General features: G+C 40.2%; 1 protein-coding gene across 1 annotated transcript in view; it reads right to left on the bottom strand.

Annotated features, from left to right (window-relative positions):
- Positions 1–19,581, bottom strand: part of LOC140197034 (opsin-3-like) — a 67,403-nt gene that overhangs the window by 6,282 nt on the left and 41,540 nt on the right. Inside the window, exon 3 of the mRNA XM_072256967.1 lies at positions 13,157–13,387. Coding sequence (XP_072113068.1) covers positions 13,157–13,387 — 231 coding nt within the window. The remainder of the gene's footprint in view (positions 1–13,156; positions 13,388–19,581) is intronic.

Raw genomic sequence — 19,581 nt, 5'->3', positions numbered from 1 at the left:
TGATGGGATGCAGAACTGTGCTGAGAAGTGGCAGAAAGACTGCAATCTGGAAAAGTATGAAGTGATTCACTGTGCAATGTTGAACTTTAAGGCAGAGTAGAAGGATACTCAACAGTATGGAGGAACAGGGGAATAATGGTGTCCACGTCCACAGTTCCTTCAAAGTTGTCATGCAACTGTGCAGGGTAGTTAAGAAGGTGTATGGTGAGTTGACCTTCATTAGTTGGGGGTTGAGTTTCAGAGACACAAAGTATTGTTGCAGCTCTATAAAGCCTGGAGTATCGTGTTCAGTTCTTGTCCCCTCTTTACACAAAGCACGTGCATGTTTTACAGAGGGTGCAAAGGAGATTTACCAGGATGCTGCCTATATTAGAGAGCATGTCTTATGAGGATAGGATTGGTGAGGCAGGGTTTTGCTCTTTGGAGCAAAGGAGGATGAGAGCTGATTCGATAGAGGTGTACAAGATGATAAGAGGCATAGAACGAGTGGACAGCCAGAGATTTTTACCAGGATGAAAATGGCTAATACAAGGGGGACATAATTTTAAGGTGATTGGAGGAAAGAAGGAGGGATGTCAGGGGTAGTTTTTTTTTACACAAAGAGTGATGGGTGCATGGAACGCACCACCGAGGGTTGCGTTAAAAGCAGATACATTAGGAACATTTGAGAGACTCTCAGACAGGCACGTGGATGAAAGAACAATTGAGGTCTATTTGGGAAGAAAGGATTAGCTAGTTAAATGTTTGGCACAACATCACGGGCTGAAAGGCCTGTATTGTGCTGTTCTGTTCTATGACCTATGTTTTATGATCCAGGCTCTGTGTACATGCCCCTTACCCATAATACTGCTAGTACTGAAATAAACACATTTCAGCCTATCAGTCCAACATGCTTATCACCCCTTGCAGACCCTCCTTTTTGTCTTGCCTGTCATACCATCTTTCTTGCACTCAATCCTGCCACCCATTGCCCTATTGCTATGGAGGGTTATGTGGGAGGGAAGGGTTAGATTGATCTTAGAGTATGTTAAAAGGTCGGCACTGCACCATGGGCCATAGAGCCTGTATAGTTCTACACTGTTCGATGCTGTATGTTCTATGTTTAAAAGTCAGGCAGTATTTGCGAAATCTAAGACCTCAAGTCAATAATTGTTTATCTGAACTGGAAAATAATTGGGACAGAGTAACAAACTGTGATGATGGTTTGAAGCCCTTTCTGATTTTCCTTAGCCAGTGCTCTAGTAAGAGCCAAGGGACCCTCTAATTAGTTATTTACCTAGCTTCTTCCCATGATCCACAAGCTACAGGTGAATTTATTCATACTTTTTGATATTATATTTCATTTATTCAACATTCTCTTTTCCTTCCCTTGAAATTTTAAGGATTTTATGGTGTTGCAGACAATTTAGTCGATCTTCCAGGTTATCCCATTGACACTTTGAAGAAAGAACTCAGTTTATTTCTGCTGGAGAGGCTGTTCACCTTCAGCTTCCCTTGAGTTGCTTTGTCCTGGATGGTGTTGAGCCTGCTGAGTTGTTGGAGTTATACTACTCATCCAGGCGAGTAACGGGTTGACTTCAGTGTTACTAGCACTGTTTGATGCCACATCCAACAGTGGCTGTCTGAACTGTCAAGGACAGTCTCTCTCACTTTACTTCTCGAAAACAATCCTTTGGTCCATATTTACAGGGAAAAAAACGTTTTGAAGTTTGTGGCCAAGAATTCCTAGTAAAATTCAAATTGGGCAACAGTGAAGAGATTTCTGATGACAGGATTCTCAACTCCTCCTTCTACCAGTTTGTTGATGATGAAGTATAGGTGATATCTCGGTTACATTTATCCTACTTGTGATGAACAGTTCACAACTGTTTCTATTAAAAGACTGAAGCCCAAAAATCAAAACAGATGGGAATATACAGAAAAACAGCACATTGATTCAGCAGTGTATCATTGAAAACATTCGTATTTAAAACTGAAAAATTGGTTAAATGTTGCAGCCCTCAGTGAAAACAGCGTGGGACATACTAAAGTGCTGGGACATAGTAGGATTAAGGAGGAGGCAATGCTGAGTCTCCTGAAAAGCCTTAAGGTGGATTAGTCCCCGAGGTTGATGACATATATCCCAGAATATTGAAGGAGCAAGTGAGGAGATTGTTGAGCCTTTGACAAGGATCTATGCATCCTCTCTTATAAGAGGTGAGGTTTCAGAGTACAAGAGAGCAGTAAATGTTGTCCCTTTAGTCAAGAAAGGAAATGGGGACAATCCAAGTAACTATACACCAACCAGCCTCAGGCTAGTAGCAGGGAAGATACTGGAGAAGATACTGAGGGATAGGATGTCGGCACATTTGGAAAGGCATGAGCTGTTAAGGGACAATCAGCATGGTTTGTTAGATGTCCGTGGCCAGTGTTGTTCCACAAGGATCTGTGCTGGGACTTCTGTTGTTTTTGGTATTTATCAGTGATTTGGATGAAAATGTAAATGAGTAGATTAGTAAAAATTTTTAGATGACACCCATATTGGTAGAGTGGATTGCTGGACAGTGTAAGGGACTATCAAAACTACAGTAGGATATAGATCAGTTACATATATGGGCAGAGAAGTGGCAGATGAAGTTTAATTCAGGCAAGTGTGAGATGTTGCACTTTGAGAGGTCATATCGAAAGAGAAAGTATATAGTTAATGACAGGCCTCTTAATAGCATTGACCTAAAGAGGGATCATGGGGCCTAGGTACAAAGTTCACTGAAAGTAACTACACAAGTGAATAATATTGCTAAGAAGGCATATGTAATGACTGCCTTCATCGAACGGGGTGTCAAATGTACAAGTAAAGAAGTCAACTATATAAAACTTTAGTCAGACCATACTTGTAGTATTGTTGTGCTGTTCTGATTGCCCCAGCATAGGAAGGATGTGGAGAATATGGAAAGAGTGGAGAAGAGTTTTACCAGCTTGCAGCCTGGATTAGAGGATACGAGCTATAAGGAAAGGTTGGAAAATCTTGAGTTGTTCTCCTTGGAGTGTTGGAAGCTGAGGGAAGATCTGATAGAGGTGTGTAAAATTATGGTAAGCATAGATGGGGTAAGTAGTCTGAATCTGTTCCTCAAGTAAAAAATGTCAAACACCAGAGGACATGTTTTTGAGGCTAGAGCAGGGAAACTAACAGCAACGAGTGGCAAGTTTTATATTTAGAGACAGGTAGATGCCTGGAAAGGGTTACCAGAGGTAGTAGAGAAATCAGGTAGTTTGGTGGAGTTTAAGAGGCTTTTAGATAGACACATGAATATGAAGGAAACGGAGGGATATGGATGATAAGGATGAGGCGATTAGGTATAAATTGGGATCGAGATATTGCAAAACATAATGGGTTGAATGGCCTGTTCAGAACTAGACTGTGCTATGTTCTATGTTCTAAAACAGAGTTATACCTTGGTCTACAGATTTCTGATGGCCACAGCAAGGAATCCTAATGAAATAAACTTTCCACACACTTAATGTCAAATATCAACTTCAAGCCTAGAAACATAGAAACATAGAAAATAGATGCAGGAGTAGGCCATTCGGCCCTTCGAGCCTGCACCGCCATTCAGTATGATCATGATTGATCATCCAACTCAGAACCCTGTACCAGCCTTCCCTCCATACCCCCTGATCCCTTTAGCCACAAGGGCCATATCTAACTCCCTCTTAAATATAGCCAATGAACTGGCCTCAACTGTTTCCTGTGGCAGAGAATTCCACAGATTCATCACTCTCTGTGTGAAGAATTTTTTCCTAATCTCGGTCCTAAAAGTCTTCCCCTTTATCCTCAAACTTTGAGCCCTCGTTCTGGACTTCCCCAACATCGGGAACAATCTTCCTGCATCTAGCCTGTCCAATTCCTTTAGGATTTTATACTTTTCGATAAGATCCCCACTCAATCTTCTAAATTCCAACGAGTATAAGCCTAGTTGATCCAGTCTTTCATCATATGAAAGTCCTGCCATCCCAGGAATCAATCTGGTGAACCTTCTTTGTACTCCCTCTATGGCAAGAATGTGGGGGACCAAAACTGCACACAATACTCCAGGTGTGGTCTCACCAAGGCCTTGTACAACTGCAGTAGTACCTCCCTGCTCCTGGTCTGGAATCCTCTTGCTATGAATGCCAGCATACCATTCGCCTTTTTCACCGCCTGCTGTATCTGCATGCCCACTTTCAATGACTGGTGTGTAATGACACCCAGGTCTCGTTGCACCTCCCCTTTTCCTAATCAGTCACCATTCAGATAATAATCTGTTTTCCTATTTTTGCCACCAAAGTGGATAACTTCACATTTATCCACATTAAATTGCATCTGCTATGAATTTGCCCACTCACCTAACCTATCCAAGTCACCCTGCATCCTCTTAGCATCCTCCTCACAGCTAACACTGCCGCCCAGCTTCGTGTCATCCGCAAACTTGGAGATGCTGCATTTAATTCCCTCATCTAGGTCATTAATATATATTGCAAACAACTGGGGTCCCAGCACTGAGCCTTGTGGTACTCCACTAGTCACTACCTGCCATTCTGAAAAGGTCCCGTTTATTCCCACTCTTTGCTTCCTGTCTGCCAACCAATTCTCTATCCACGTCAATACCTTACCCCCAATACCATGTGATTTAAGTTTGCACACTAATCTCCTGTGTGGGACCTTGTCAAAAGCCTTTTGAAAATCCAAATATACCACATCCACTGGTTCTCCCCTATCCACTCTACTAGTTACATCCTCAAAAAATTCTATGATATTCATCAGACATGATTTTCCTTTCACAAATCCATACTGACTTTGTCCGATGATTTCACCGCTTTCCAAATGTGCTGTTATCACATCTTTGATAACTGACTCTAGCATTTTCCCCACCACTGATGTTAGGCTAACCAGTCTATTACTCACCGATTTCTCTCTCCCTCCTTTTTTAAAAAGTGGGGTTACAAAGCCACCCTCCAATTCTCAGGAACTAGTCCAGAATCTAAACAGTTTTGAAAAATTATCACTAATGCATCCACTATTTCTTGGGCTACTTCCTTAAGCACTCTGGGATGCAGACCATCTGGCCCTGGGGATTTATCTGCCTTTAATCCCTTCAATTTACTTAACACCATTTCCCTACTAACATGTATTTCGCTCAGTTCCTCCATCTCACTGGACCCTCTGTCCCCTACTATTTCCGGAAGATTATTTATGTCCTCCTTAGTGAAGACAGAACCAAAGTAGTTATTCAATTGGTCTGCCATGTCCTTGCTCCCCATAATCAATTCACCTGTTTCTATCTGTAGGGGACCTACATTTGTGTTAACATGATTCAAGCGTAAGTCTACTCGTCTGTACTGCAGTAATGTGCCATCACCAAGTATTAAGAATTATCAAATATGTCTAGTTGAGGAATTGGGGATATAAAAAAAATAGTTTTGAACCTATGTAACCTCTGGCTAAAAGAATAATTGAGACTGAATAGGAATTTTTGAGCTGAAGTAAACTCTGTCTTCAGCACTTAGCTAAAACCGGCTTATACTAGTTATACCTTGGTTTGCAGAGAGACATTGAGAATTTGATAACATTGTACATTGTACCCTTGTTTGAGTAGGAGGAAGAGGACTCACCGATGAGGACAGGAATGAAGATCCATCTGTAATTAAGTCAGGGCCTAGCAAAGGGAATAACTGATAAGGACTGGACAGCACATCCATTTGTAATTAAGCCTTGATCTAGCAGACTCTCTTATCTGTCACTCTAAGTTTCGCACCAACAGGCTTGGTGGGTGTACCAGTTCAAATGACATCTTGCAACAGTAATGTATGGGGCTTACTATGTATAAATATACAGCTGTAACTGGAGAGAGTGGGTCCACTTGTAAGATGGTGGCAGTACTTAAGTGCCTTCCCTCTGACAACTGGGTCTGAAACTCCTGCAGGAGGGTGCGCAATAAACTGTGGTAACTGTAAGAAGCTGGTCTCCAGAGTTTTATTCAGATTCTACTTTAACATAGCTTGCCAGATTGATTAAATATGTTGCCTTCCTTAGAATAACAGTAGTGTAGTTTCATCCTCACAAGAGTACTGATATGCCCTGTCATCTTGTCAAGCCACTGTAATATAAATACATTTAAGATTGTATTAATTGCCTGTAATACAGAGGTTACTTAGCCAGATGTACTACCAATCACTGTTACACATTTGCACAGCATCACTGTAATGCAGTCTCCATCCTGCAGCTGGGAGCTCATTCCATAAATGATACTTTGCAGGCAGACTTCAAATACCGCCCAGCTAGTTATTCCTCATGTGTTGAATTGAGACTGTAAATGTCAGCAAACTATTTGCCTGCAGATTCAGCAGCTCAGTCAAAGTCAATCCTAATCTTATTCTGCTATAGCATTCAGGCTGCAATCATTGGGAAATGATCGGGAGAAGGAATCCTGTAGCCCAGCTGCATTTCTGATTTTTTTGGAGTCACTCTTCCTGTCCTTTCTCCAAAATGTTTTGCAACACCAAGATGCCACATATCAATGAATATTCAGACCTTACTAGTAAGTTGTCCACAGGACATTACAGTTTCCATCTTGCTTTTTTGATTCCCCCCTATTTTGAGCTTACGGTAATATTCTAACCTCATACCTGCTCCATCACAGATTTTGCCTGTTTGGATCATTGTTGCATTGCACATTTCTGCTTGCATAAACCATTCTTTGTCAATTCTTGGTCTGATTAGACTAATGCTCTCACAGGCAACCCTCATCCTGCACCTTTTGTAAATTTGAGCTCATCTGAAGGAATGTTGTTTAAATCCTAAAGCTCACCACATTTCGTCTGTGCATTACTCTTGTTAATACTGATTTATTGTCAAGCAACACTTTTTTCAAAAAATCCTTATTTTCATTGCCTTACTGGGCCTTCTCCTACCTTGTCTCCATTTGCTACTTCAACCCTACAATCCAGCAGGATTAATTCCTTAAACTCTAGCCTCCTACTTATCCCAATTTTAGTTGCTCTATAAATTGCATATTCCCTATGTTCTAGAATGCCTTCCCAAATCTCTCAGTTCTTTACTTCCCCTATCTCCTACATATGTTCCTGATAATGTAGGTCTTTGGTCAGGATGTTGCCCTTCTAAATACCACCTAAAGTGGATTTGTGTTAGAATTTAGCTCATAAGTGTCAAAGGCCATACAATTAAAAAAACAGTTATACAATTAAGAATAGTGTTGGCCTAAAACACAAATGCCATTAATACAACATGAGCTCAATCGTCATGAAGAATTGGCTAAAAAAGTATTGAATGGTTGTATCTTTAAACATGCAAATTATGATGAGACAATGGATAGCAAACAAAATTAGATCTTTGTTTCAGAAATTTAAATAAGTTAACTTGACACCTTAATACTAGTTATAGGCATTACTGAGGAGAAAAGAATGAGAAATACAGCTTATATCCATAGTATGAATGCCATTTCTTTGAAATTCATGCACACCCTGCCATACCCATTTTCAATAATGTGCCCGATACCATTTTAGCTGGGCAACCTTTTTGCTGCCCAGCCTCCTCACTTTCAACTACCAACATGCCAATCTGGTTCCTAATTCATTAAAATTTAATTAAACCTATCTTAATGAGATTACAAGAGTATTTTATGCAACTCTATTGTACCAGTGCTGACGTAATTATAAGATGAAACTTAAAATACAGTTTCCAGTAAGAGCTGAGAGAGCCTGTCAAATAGACATGAAAGATACAAACGGAAACTGAAGCGAAAAAAAAGCAAAATTCTAGAGCAGGCATTCTTTTGTGGACCCAGAATATAAAAGGTTGGGAACCCCTTTTCTAGTGGAATTCAGAAGATCAAGCAGCATTTGTGGAGATTGAAGGATAGCCAATATAATGGGTTGAGACAAATGCAGGGTTTCATCACGAAATGTCTCCACAGATGCTGCTGACCTATTAGGTTCCTTCAGCATTTTGTTTGTTCCATATTCCAGCATCTACTATTTCTTGTGTCTCCAAACAGAATTTAGGTTCATTTGGTTATGATTATACTTGATTTCTTACTTGTACAAAATTCCTTCTCTTTAAGACTGGTGGCCAAAATAAGCGAGGACTAATATAGATTGACGTAGGTTTAAGACTAGTTGGCTAACAGACAGAGAATAAATGATTTTTTTCTGCTTGACATGTTCGTAATAGGTAACAGAGTCTGTAACTGACCCTCAACTTTTTATAATTTACAATAATTATTTAGGTAAAGAGGCTGAAGATATGTTTTAATTTTCTGGTAACTCAAAGAAAGAAAGAAAAGTTATGAAAAAGATATAAGAAGATTATAAAATTATATACATGAGTTAATTCAGGGAGGCAAGGATCTGGCAAATGAGTATAAAGTGGGAAAATGTAAAAGTTCCATTTTGGCAGAATAAGTAAATAAAAGCATGTTATCTAAATTGTGATAAGTAATAATTCATAAATAGCTATTGTATAAATATAGCAAATATTTAGAAATATTAACAATATTATTGTTTATTGCTCAGGGAATTCAGTACAAAAGTAGGGAAGTTATGCATTCTGGTAGGACATTTGTTTAAGAATTGTAATAATGGTAGAAAATGTGAAAAGCAAGCTTAGAGTGCTGAGTGGCTGCAAGTTGTTACTTTATGAGGGATGGGCAGTGTGGTGCATGGAATACAATCTGTAGTATACCAGTTGTTGACTAATGGATTTTGCTGATGTGTTAACAGACACCGGCCACGTGGGTAGATCAATAAACATTTTTTACCGCACAAGCACCATGCCTTGAGAGTACCAGCTCTTTCATTCTTGGTCATCTCCTACTGCCACTGTTTTGTCTCAGAACTTGGTGGCATACTGGCCCCAAGCATTTCAGCGATCTTCTTTTGTGATCTATCTCTTCCACCCAATGAAATGGTGTGTCTTCTCTCATGTTTGTTTTAATATTTTTCAAACACTAAGGAGTACAAAAGATTCCAACAATTAAGAAGGATGTGGGGGCTTTGGAAAAGGCTTCCCAGGATGCTGCCTGGATCAGAGGGCATGTGCTCAGGGACCATTCGGACAAACCTGGGTTGTTTTCTCTGGAACACCGGAAGCTGAGGGGCGGCCTAATAGAAATCTTCAAGATTATGAAAGGTATAAATAGAGTAGAAAACTGGGATTTTTTTTTCGGGTTGTATTGTCTCAAACGAGAGGGCATGCATTTAAGATGAGAGGAAGTAAGTTCAAAGGAGATGTGCTGGACAATATGTTTTTACACAGAAAATGGTGGGTGTCTGGAATCTCTGCCAGGGTGGCAGTGGAGGCAAATACAACAGAGACATTTACGTAGGCATACAAAAGTGTAGAATGGAGGAATATGGACATTTATATAGGCAGCAGGGGTTAGTTTAGTTGGTATTTAATTTCTAGCTTAATTAGCTGGGCACACTTGTGGAGCAAAGGGCCTGTTCCTGTGCTTTTATATTCTACGTTGTAGTCAATAATCATCTATCCCTTAAGAGATGTAGTTAAGATATGAATAACCACACAACGGTTTCAACTGATGTGCAGAACTTATTTTTCTAGAATAATCATTAGTTGGTCTAATGGGGAAAACACTGGGTTTCATGCTACTTAAGCATTCAAGTCCATGTCTGATGGCATTTTGGAAAATCTTGCACTTGGGCAAGTAGAATTTTGTTGTTTTTTTTTTACATTTTAGTTATAATTAGTCAATACTAGAGTAAGAATCAAATGGATCAGCATCTTGCAACAACCATGAGACCTTCCCTGAAGGCAAAATCACAATATTACAAAAGAATAACCTGCAAGTTACTCAGTAATCCTACTTTTTAGTAAAGGCTACAAGAGATAATTGGAATATAAAATTCCAATAAATCCTTGCTTTTCAGTATGTTTTTTTATTCGCCTTGTAGCATCATTTCAAATAGCAAGTAGAAGTGTAAAGCATGGACACGAAACAGCACTGATACTCAAGATTACCGAAATTCCTTAGCATTTTATAAGTACTTTAGGTTCAAGATGGCAACCAGAGAAAGAATAGGGATCAAAATGGACCTGTCTGCATGGAATAAGAAGATGTGGATGAGGTTTTAAATGAATAGTTCTCAATAGTGTTCCTTATGGAAGGGACATTGCTGTTGGAAAATTCAGAATAAATTCTAAAAGAAATTATTACTGAAAAGGAAGAAGTATTAAACGTCTGAGGGTACCTCTACATGGACCATACTTGGAATGAAATCTTTCAACAATAGAGGCAATCCCATCTTGTAATTTAAGCAGTGAACTTTTTAAAACTTTCCCTTTTCTTGAAAGTAATGGAATGCATACTGTATACACTATATCATGCATATATCTACAATGACTCAGCCCTTTAAACCAACTCTGGAAAACTAGAATTACATTTGCCATTTCCAGACAATTCCGGTCTTGACTTAGTAAGTAATGAAAATATATAAAAATAGATTTCAGTCACAGGTACCTTTTAAACCTTGTTAAGCATTATCCTGTTTGTGTGTTTGTAATCAATTAAAAATTTGATACAAATTTAGAAAATCTGAATCAGCTTGAAAAATCATTTCTACCTTATTGAGTCGTACCGGACAGAAACAGACCCCTCAGGCCACTTTGTCCATGCTGCCCATCAAGTATATCAATATTCTAATTTATCAGCATTAACTAAGAATTAATGTCAGTGGTTTCTGCATTTGGCTGAAGGTTTAATAGTCCAGTTCCTTCCTTCATTTCTTTCGTTTTAACTTAGTCAAGGAATATTGCATGGATCTACTGGTGATGGTGAGAATATGAACATTACCCAGACGAATGAACAGAAAGATAAACTGACTCAGAATTTACACTTCTAAAGATTTTCCTCTTGCCTAACCTTCATTAATGAACAGCTTATTCAATAAATTTTCATATTGGGATGAGGACAGGGAGCAACTGTTTGACGTGGTAAGTGATCAAAATCTACAATCTGCTAGAAACGGAATTATGGGGAAAAGGCAGCATTAAAAGCAAGCAACACAAAAAAATGCTGGTGAGCACAGCAGGCTAGGCAGCATCTATAGGAAGAGGTACAGTCGACGTTTCGGGCCGAGACCCTTCATCAGGACTGTCCCTCTCACTATAACTTATTGCCCATCCCTTGGGTTTCTCCCCCCTCCCCCTTTCTTTCTTCCTAAGCGTCCTGTCCTATGATCCTCTCCCTTCTCCAGCCTTGTATCCCTTTTGTCAATCAACTTTCCAGCTCTCAGCTCCATCCCTCCCCCTCCTGTCATCTCCTATCATTTCAGATCTCCCCTCCCCCTCCCACTTTCAAATCTCTTACTATCTCTTCTTTCAGTTAGTCCTGATGAAGGGTCTCAGCCCGAAACATCGACTGTACCTCTTCCTATAGATGCTGCCTGGCTTGCTGTGTTCACCAGCACTTTTTGTGTGTTTTGCTTGAATTTCCAGCATCTGCAGATTTCCTTGTGTTTGAGCATTAAAAGCAAGCATACTAAAGAATACAAGGGACTGGAGATACATTGCTCTGGTTAGAAATTTGAATTGTTTTCGTTCTGAGCACCATACCTCAGCAAAGAAAGAATGGCTGAATTCAGTATGCATGCTAACGAGTTACATTATGACAATAGGTTGTCTGCACCAGATTTATACTTTCTTAAGCAAGAAGATTAAGGTGGATCTAAGTGAGCAACTTAAGGTAGGTTTGCTTTATTCTGAGGCTTTGACATCAGCCGCTAGATTAGCATTAATTTCCTATCCCCAATCTATGAAATTATTAGTTTCCTCAATCATTTTGTTAAGAGCAATGTGGTCCAGAATCAGCGCAGGGTACTCCAGGTAGGATCACCACATTTCCTTTCTCCGAGGCCCTGGTAAACCAGTTGACTTACTATTAACATCTCAGTTTTATGTGTAAACTTCTGACGCTACTTTTATGATTCCAAATGAGCAGCTGAGATTGAATTTGCAATGAAGCTCATGTCTCTCGATCAGCAGTCCAGGTTTCTAGTCATCTGAACTGTGACTTTCCACTGAGCTATCATTGTTCTTTGAAAAATGGAGGGAAATTATTTCTTCTCCTGGAAAACCAAAATTAAAAATCCCTAAAACTAAAATGAATGCTAATATTGCATTTGCCTTCCTCCCTGCAAGTTAACCCTCAGGGAATCCTGCATGAGCACCTCCAATTTGCTCCCCGTTTAGAAAATAGTCTACGCCTTTATTGCTTCTACTGATGTGCATCACCATACATTTCCCTACACTTTATTCCATCTACCACTTCTTTGTTGGTTCTCCTAATCTGCAGACACTGGGCTTCCTCAACACTGCCTACTCCTCCACCTATCTGGCATCATCAAACTTTGCAACAAAGCCATCAATTCCATCATGCAGATCATTGACATATAACATGAAAAGAAGGGGCCCAACTGCAGAATACCACTAGCTATGTCAACTAACCAGAAAATGCTGGTTTGGAGGAAATATAAGGACTCCTTTGTCCTGGTGAAAGCCAGTGATAACCTTGAACCAAGTTTCTCAAATACCTGTCAAGTTTAGGTCAATTGAAATGTAGAAACTGAGATTTTTGTTAGCCAAGTTGTACAAAACAAAGGCCTGCAATTGGAGTTATTTAGACACAATCCAGCCATGAACTTAACTGAGTTTCAGAACAGGTTCAAAGTACTAAATGGCTCTTCAGTTCTAATGTTGCTCTTGCCAATAATTAGCTGTTACCAGTCGGACATAGTCAGTATTGGTGCCATTTTCAGCTATTGGCCTAGAAGTCTTTTCAATTTACCCTGTGAACATGTTAGCACCTGGCCTGACAGACCATGCCTTTAAGGTGACACTAATAATCCATGTCTTACCATGATAAGAATAGTAACATGTATTATTAATGTTTCATAGGTTTACCTCAGGCAATCACAAAATACGATTGTTGCGAATTCATCGCCAAGATTACATCACATTCACGGATGGCTGGAGTGAAGGACCATCCCTTTGAGGATTTAAGACCATGTCTACAAATTGAGGAAGTTATAGGTAAAAGCTAACATGCCTGTGACTTGTTCCATGATACAAATTACAAAAGGGAAAACACATTCAAAAATATCTTACCCGTCTGTTCATAAATACATAGATAATGGGGTTGTAGACAGTGCTGCTCTTTGCAAAGATTGAAGGAATAATGCTGGCAGATGATGAGATCAGGCCAGGATGTCCTAAAGTAGCCACAAGAGCCACAATTCCATAGGGTAACCAGCAAAGCAGGAAACAAATTACCATACATGTCACCATGAACAGCACCTTGTACTCCTTCCGTCGTTGTATGGAGTTGTTTACTCTTATCTATAGAGACAAATGTAGCAAACATTTAGCAGAAGAGCAGAAATAGCATAGGCTTGGTCCAAAGAACTATATTCCAGAAGGTAGCTGCCTTAACATCTTTGATATTTGATGAAATACTGCATCGAGAATCCAGAGTAAAACTAACATCAATAGGATTCAAGGAGAAAACACTCTACTGGTTTTAGTCAAACCTCACACATAGGAAGAAAACTGGAAAATACTGGAAATATTTTGTATTCTGGAGATCAGAACAGTCAGTCAAATTTCATCAACACTCACACAGTGGACGTTGGTTGTGGTTCTTGATTAGCCAGGGCATCAAAGGGTATGGGGAGAAGACAGGGGAGTAGGGATGGCTGGAAGAATTGGATAAGCCCATGATTGAATGGTGGAGCAGACTCAATGGGCTGAATGGCCTACTTCTGCTCCCATATCTTATGGTCTTATGGCTGTTGGAGATCAATCATTCTGACCCCTGGACATCATTTTGAGAGTGCATCAGGGCACTGTGATAACTCTAGCCATCTTCAGCTGCTTTATCAATGTCATGCCTTTCATTATATTAAAAATGGGGTCACTGCTGACTGCACAATGTTAAATTACATTTGCATGTTCAGAAAATATAGCAGTCTATGTTTGCATTCAGCAACCAAATATGGTCTGAGAAGTGAGAGCAGAAAAAAAACTCACAAAAACTCAACACCATAACTACCCGTCTGACATTAATCCCCCACCCTAAAAATTCACTTCTACCATCACTGTTCCAGCATGGTGTAGCTGGTACCATAGATGAATTTCTCCACAGCAGCACTTCAAGGCAGAAGAAGCAACCAAGTGGAGTTTAGAGGAACAAGAGTAAGACTAGGCTATCAGGAAGTCAGGAATATGACTTACATAAATCTAAATAGGAATTAAAACTTCTAACTCATTTGTATTAACCAGAGGAGATTTATTTTAATTACTTTAAAATAATTATTTCAAAATCAGGTTAAATATCACCAGCATATGTCATGAAATTTTTTTTACTATATTTTTTGAAATATATGATAAATAAATATAGAGAAAAAAATCTGAATTACATTACACATATATATGTCTATTAATTCATTAAATTAAGTAGTGCAATAAAGTAAAAAGCAGTGTTCATGGGTTCAGTGAACATTTAGAAATCAGATGGCAGAGGGGAAGAAGCGGTCCCTGAATCACTGAGTGTGTGCTTTCAGAGTTCTGTACATCCATCCCGACATTAACAATGAGAAAAGGGCATGTCCTGGGTGGTGGGGTCCTTAACGATGGACACCACCTTCCTAAGGCATCGCTCCTTGAAGATATCTTGGATGCTATGGAGGCTAGCGTCCATGATGGAGCTGACTGATCTTACAAGTTTCTGCAACTACTGCACAAGTGTCTTGAGCAGTAGTCTACCCATACCAGATGGTGATGTAGCCAGTCAGAATGCTCTCCACATTTGTAGAAGTTTTCAAGTGTTTTAGTTGACAAACCGAATCTCCTCATACTCCTAATGAAAGAATAGCCATGGTCTTGCCTTCTTTATAGCTGCATCAATACATCGCGTCCAGGTTAGATCCTCAGAGATATATTGACACATAGGAGCATGAAGTTGCTCACTCTCTCCACTTCTGATCCCTCTATGATGATTAGTTTGTGTTCACATGTCTTACCCTTGCTGGAGTCCACAATCAGCTAATTGGACTTGCTTACGTTCAGTGCAAGGTTGGTGCTGCGACACCACTCAACTAACTGGTATATCTGGCTCCTGTGTGCCTTTTCATCACCATCTGAGATTCTGCTAACAATGGTTGTATCAACAGCAAATTTATAGATGGCATTTGAACTATGCTATTATTTAATTATTTTATTACAGTCTATCTATTGACATTGCATAGTTGTGAATCAGAATTCTGAATAAATAATTAGTACACCTAAATGTTGTTAAACATGCAAAATGTTTATTACAGGGTCTCAGACACCACCACTCCTCTATCTACAGTCCTCTATCTATATCTTATTTTCCATGTCTTCCACAAAGGATGAATCATAATGTAACCATAAAAATCTATGTTCATTGCTGATCCAAATATTATGGAACTAATGGCCATCTTCAGATATTTACTTGGCAACGCTTCATAATGTTGGTTTATTTAATATAACATCTCACCAGTTCATTTATTTATTTCTGCTTTGCTGCTATAAATAGGATGCCATCAAAACCAAACAGTTCTGGAAATACCTGCGAAATTTGACATTGTTAATTGGGCTATATTATAGAACACCCAACACTCTAAGGGATTTAGAGGAACAAATTTGTCAAGAGATCACAGACTTCTGCAAGAAACATAAGGTTGTTATAAAAGTTCAAAGTACATTTATTATCAAAGTATCTATACATTATACAACCCTGAGACTTGTGTCCTAACAGGCAGCCATGAAACTAAGAAAACCTAAAGAAATCATATTAAAAAGAGTCGACTGTGGTCGGGTGCTTCCAGGGTGCTGCATCGGCAAGTTTGCGGCATTGGAGGTTCGTGGCAGGGAGAGTTTTTCTCCCTTCTACCGTCTGCGTGAGATGATGGGACTTTCGGGAGACTTTGAGACTTTTTTTTTACCGTGCCCATGGTCTGTTCTTTATCAAATTACAGTATTACTTTGCACTGTTGTAACTATATGTTATAATTATGTGGTTTTTGTCAGTTTTTTAGTCTCGGTTTGTCTTGTGTTTCTGTGATATCATACTGGAGGAACATTGTATCATTTCTTAATGCATGCATTACTAAATGACAATAAAAGAGGACTGCACAGGGATTCTAACATCCTACGGTTTTATTCCACAACAAATGCCTTACTTAAGCCCACAGATCAGTGTCCACATGCTCAGTTGATTATAAAAGAACAATGCCTCACCACCAGTCATCCTGTTAACCCAGGCATTATTTTAGGACACCACAAACTGTCCCTCAGGTCTTTTGGGGCCGTTCTGCTGTCGACAAACTGATGTAACAGTTTGAGTGAAAATAAATGAAACTGTCTGGAATGCCTGTGTCTAGAATCCTGATCTTTAATGAGTTATAAACCAGCAGAGCATGTTAACTGAAGGGATTGTTTTGATTAGCCAAGCTAGCAATTGTTATACTGTTGGGGTCTGTGAATGGTGAACTCCCTAGAACTGCAGAACAGTAGGGCAAACTGTGTGAACTACTGGGGAAACTAGATCAGGGACAGAACAAGGAGGCGTGACTAACTAGGCAAATGGGCAATGTTAGTAGGAGAATTAGCATTGCCAACCTGTGCCGTCACAGTGTTGCACTTCGGTGGGACAAACCAGGGGAGGCCTTACACAGTGAACGGTAGAGCACTGAAGAGTATGGTAGAACAAAGGAATATGGGAATACAGATCCCTAATTCATTGAAAGTGGCATCTCAGGTAGATAGGGTTGTAAAGAAAGCTTTTGGCACATTGGCCTTCATAAATCGAAGTATTAAGTATAAGAGAGGAGATGTCATATTGAAATTGTATAAGACATTGGTGTGGCCTAATTTGGAGTATTGTGTGCAATTTTGGTCACCAACCTCTAGGATAGATGTAAATATGGTTGAAAAGTACAGAGAAAATTTACAAGAATGTTTCTGGGTCTGGAGGACTTAATATAGAACATAGAATAGTACAGCACAGTACAGGCCCTTCAGCTCACAATGTTGTGCTGACCCTCAAACCCTGCCTCCCATATAAGCCCCCACCTTAAATTCCTCCATGTACCTGTCTAGTAGTCTCTTAAACTTCACTAGTGTATCTGCCTCCACCACTGACTCAGGCATTGCATTCTACGCACCAACTACTCTCTGAGTAAAAAACTTTCCTCTAATATCCCCCTTGAACTTCCCACCCCTTACCTTAAAGCCATGTCCTCTTGTATTGAGCAGTGATGCCCTGGAGAAGAGGCGCTGGCTATCCACTCTATCTATTCCTCTTATTATCTTGTACACTTCTATCATGTCTCCTCTCATCCTCCTTCTCTCCAAAGAGTAAAGCCCTAGCTCCCTTAATCTCTGATCATAATGCATACTCTCTAAACCAGGCAGCATCCTGGTAAATCTCCTCTGTACCCTTTCCAATGCTTCCACATCCTTCTTATAGTGAGGCGACTAGAACTGGACATAGAACTTGAGATACATGGAAAGATAGAATAGGTTAGGAATTTATTCCATAGAACAGGGAAGATTGAGAGGAGATTTAATAGAGGTGTCAAAATTATGAGGGTATAAATAGGGTAAATGCAAGTATGTTTTTTTCCATGGAGGATGGGTGAGTCTTCAACTAAAGGTCATGAGTTAAGGGTGAAATGTGAAAAGTTTATTGGGAATGTAAGGGGAAATGTCTTCACTCTGAGGGTTGTGAGATTATGGGAATGAGCTGCCAGTTCAAGTGGTGCATGCGAGCTCAACTTCAATGTTCAAGAGATGTTTAGACAGGTGTACTGTATGGATGGTTTGTGTATGGAGGGCTATGGTCCCAGTGCAGGATGATGGGAGTTTAAATGTTTTCAGCATGGGCTAGATGAGCCGAAGGGCCTGCTTCTGTGTTGTACTTTTCTATGACTCACAACAGAGACTGTCTTTCACAACCTGGACTGTCCTTTACAGTATGGGTTACAGTGGTCAAGGACACTGAGGGTATGGTTAAGGGAGGCCAAAGTTAAAGGATTGCTTTGAATCAGTGGACTCGACCATATTCAGGAATTCATCTTCAGATGTGAATGAGTATTCCTCAGTTATCACTGATTTCAAGATGTGTGCATGAGTGTGTGTGCCTTCGAGACTATGCTGGACATTCCAAAACCAGAAGCCACGGATGAATCAGGAGATTCGCAGTCTGCTGAGGGCTACATCTGTGGTGCTCAAGACCAGCGATCCAGTACTGTCCAAGAAGTCCAGGAATAATCTGAGGAAGGCTAACTTAAGAGTGAAAAAGCATTTCTGGGAAGTTAGAGACAGAATCTGATACACGTTGGTTATAGCTTGGTTTGCAGGCCATTACTTCCTATAAGGTGAAACGTAACATCATGAATGGCTCTGAGGCTTCACGTCCCACTGAGCTGAGCGCCTCTTATGCATGCTTTGAAAGGGAGAAAAGTATACCTCTGTGAATCCCTGCAGCATCTGGCTACCCTGTGATGTCTGCCACAAAGGCCAGCATCACAACCCCTACTAGTCGGGCCCTGATGGCATACCCACCAGGGCACTGAAAACCTGTGCCAACCAACTGACTGCAGTGTTCGAGAGCATCTTCAATCTCTCACAGCTGCAGTCAGAGGTTCCCTCCTGCTTGAAAGCAATATCAATCATGCCCAGTAGCATTCACACCTACGATGATGAAGTTCTTTGAGAGTTTGGTCATGGCCAGGAGGAAATCATGCCACAATAAGTCTACAGTGGATGCAATCTCATTGGCTCTCCACCTGGCCTAGGACCACCTGGACAATATCAATACTTACACCAGGCTGCTGCTCATCGATTACAGCTCAGTGTTTAACACCATCATCCCTTCAGTACTAGTCAATAAGCTCCAAAGCTTGGGTCTCTGTACTTCCCACTGCAACCAGATCCTTGACTTCCTCAATGGGAGAGCACAGTCAATGCAGATCAGGAATCACATCTCCTCACTGACAATCAACACTGGTGACCCTCAAGGGTATGTACTTAGCCCACTGCTCTACTCTGTCTATGACTATGTGGCTAGGCTCAAAACAGCTCAAACAGCAGCTACAAATTCATTGAAAGAACAACTGTTATTGGCAGAATCTCATATGATGAGGAGAAGGCATACAGGAGTGAAATGGATCAGTTGGTTGAGTAGTGTTGCATTCAAAGTCAGTAAGACCAAAGAACTGATCTTGACTTCAGGAAGAGGACATCAGGAGAACACACATCAATCCTCATCAAGAGATCAGCATTGGACACTTTGAGCTTCAGTTTCCTGAAGATCTATCCTGGGCCCAATATATTTCATTAAAAGTTTGAGGAACTTTATTATGTTACCAAAGCCTCTAGCAAATTTCTATAGATGTACCATGGAGAGCATTCAAACTAGTTGCATCACCATTTGGTACAGAGGCGCCAATGCACAGGATGGAAAAAGCTGCAGAATGCGGCAAGCTCAGACTACTCCATCATGGTCA

The sequence above is a fragment of the Mobula birostris genome, chromosome 4, assembly GCF_030028105.1.
Source record: "Mobula birostris isolate sMobBir1 chromosome 4, sMobBir1.hap1, whole genome shotgun sequence".
NCBI lineage: Eukaryota > Metazoa > Chordata > Chondrichthyes > Myliobatiformes > Myliobatidae > Mobula > Mobula birostris.
Note: the sequence above shows the minus strand (reverse complement) of the source record. Positions and strands in the feature narration are given on the sequence as shown.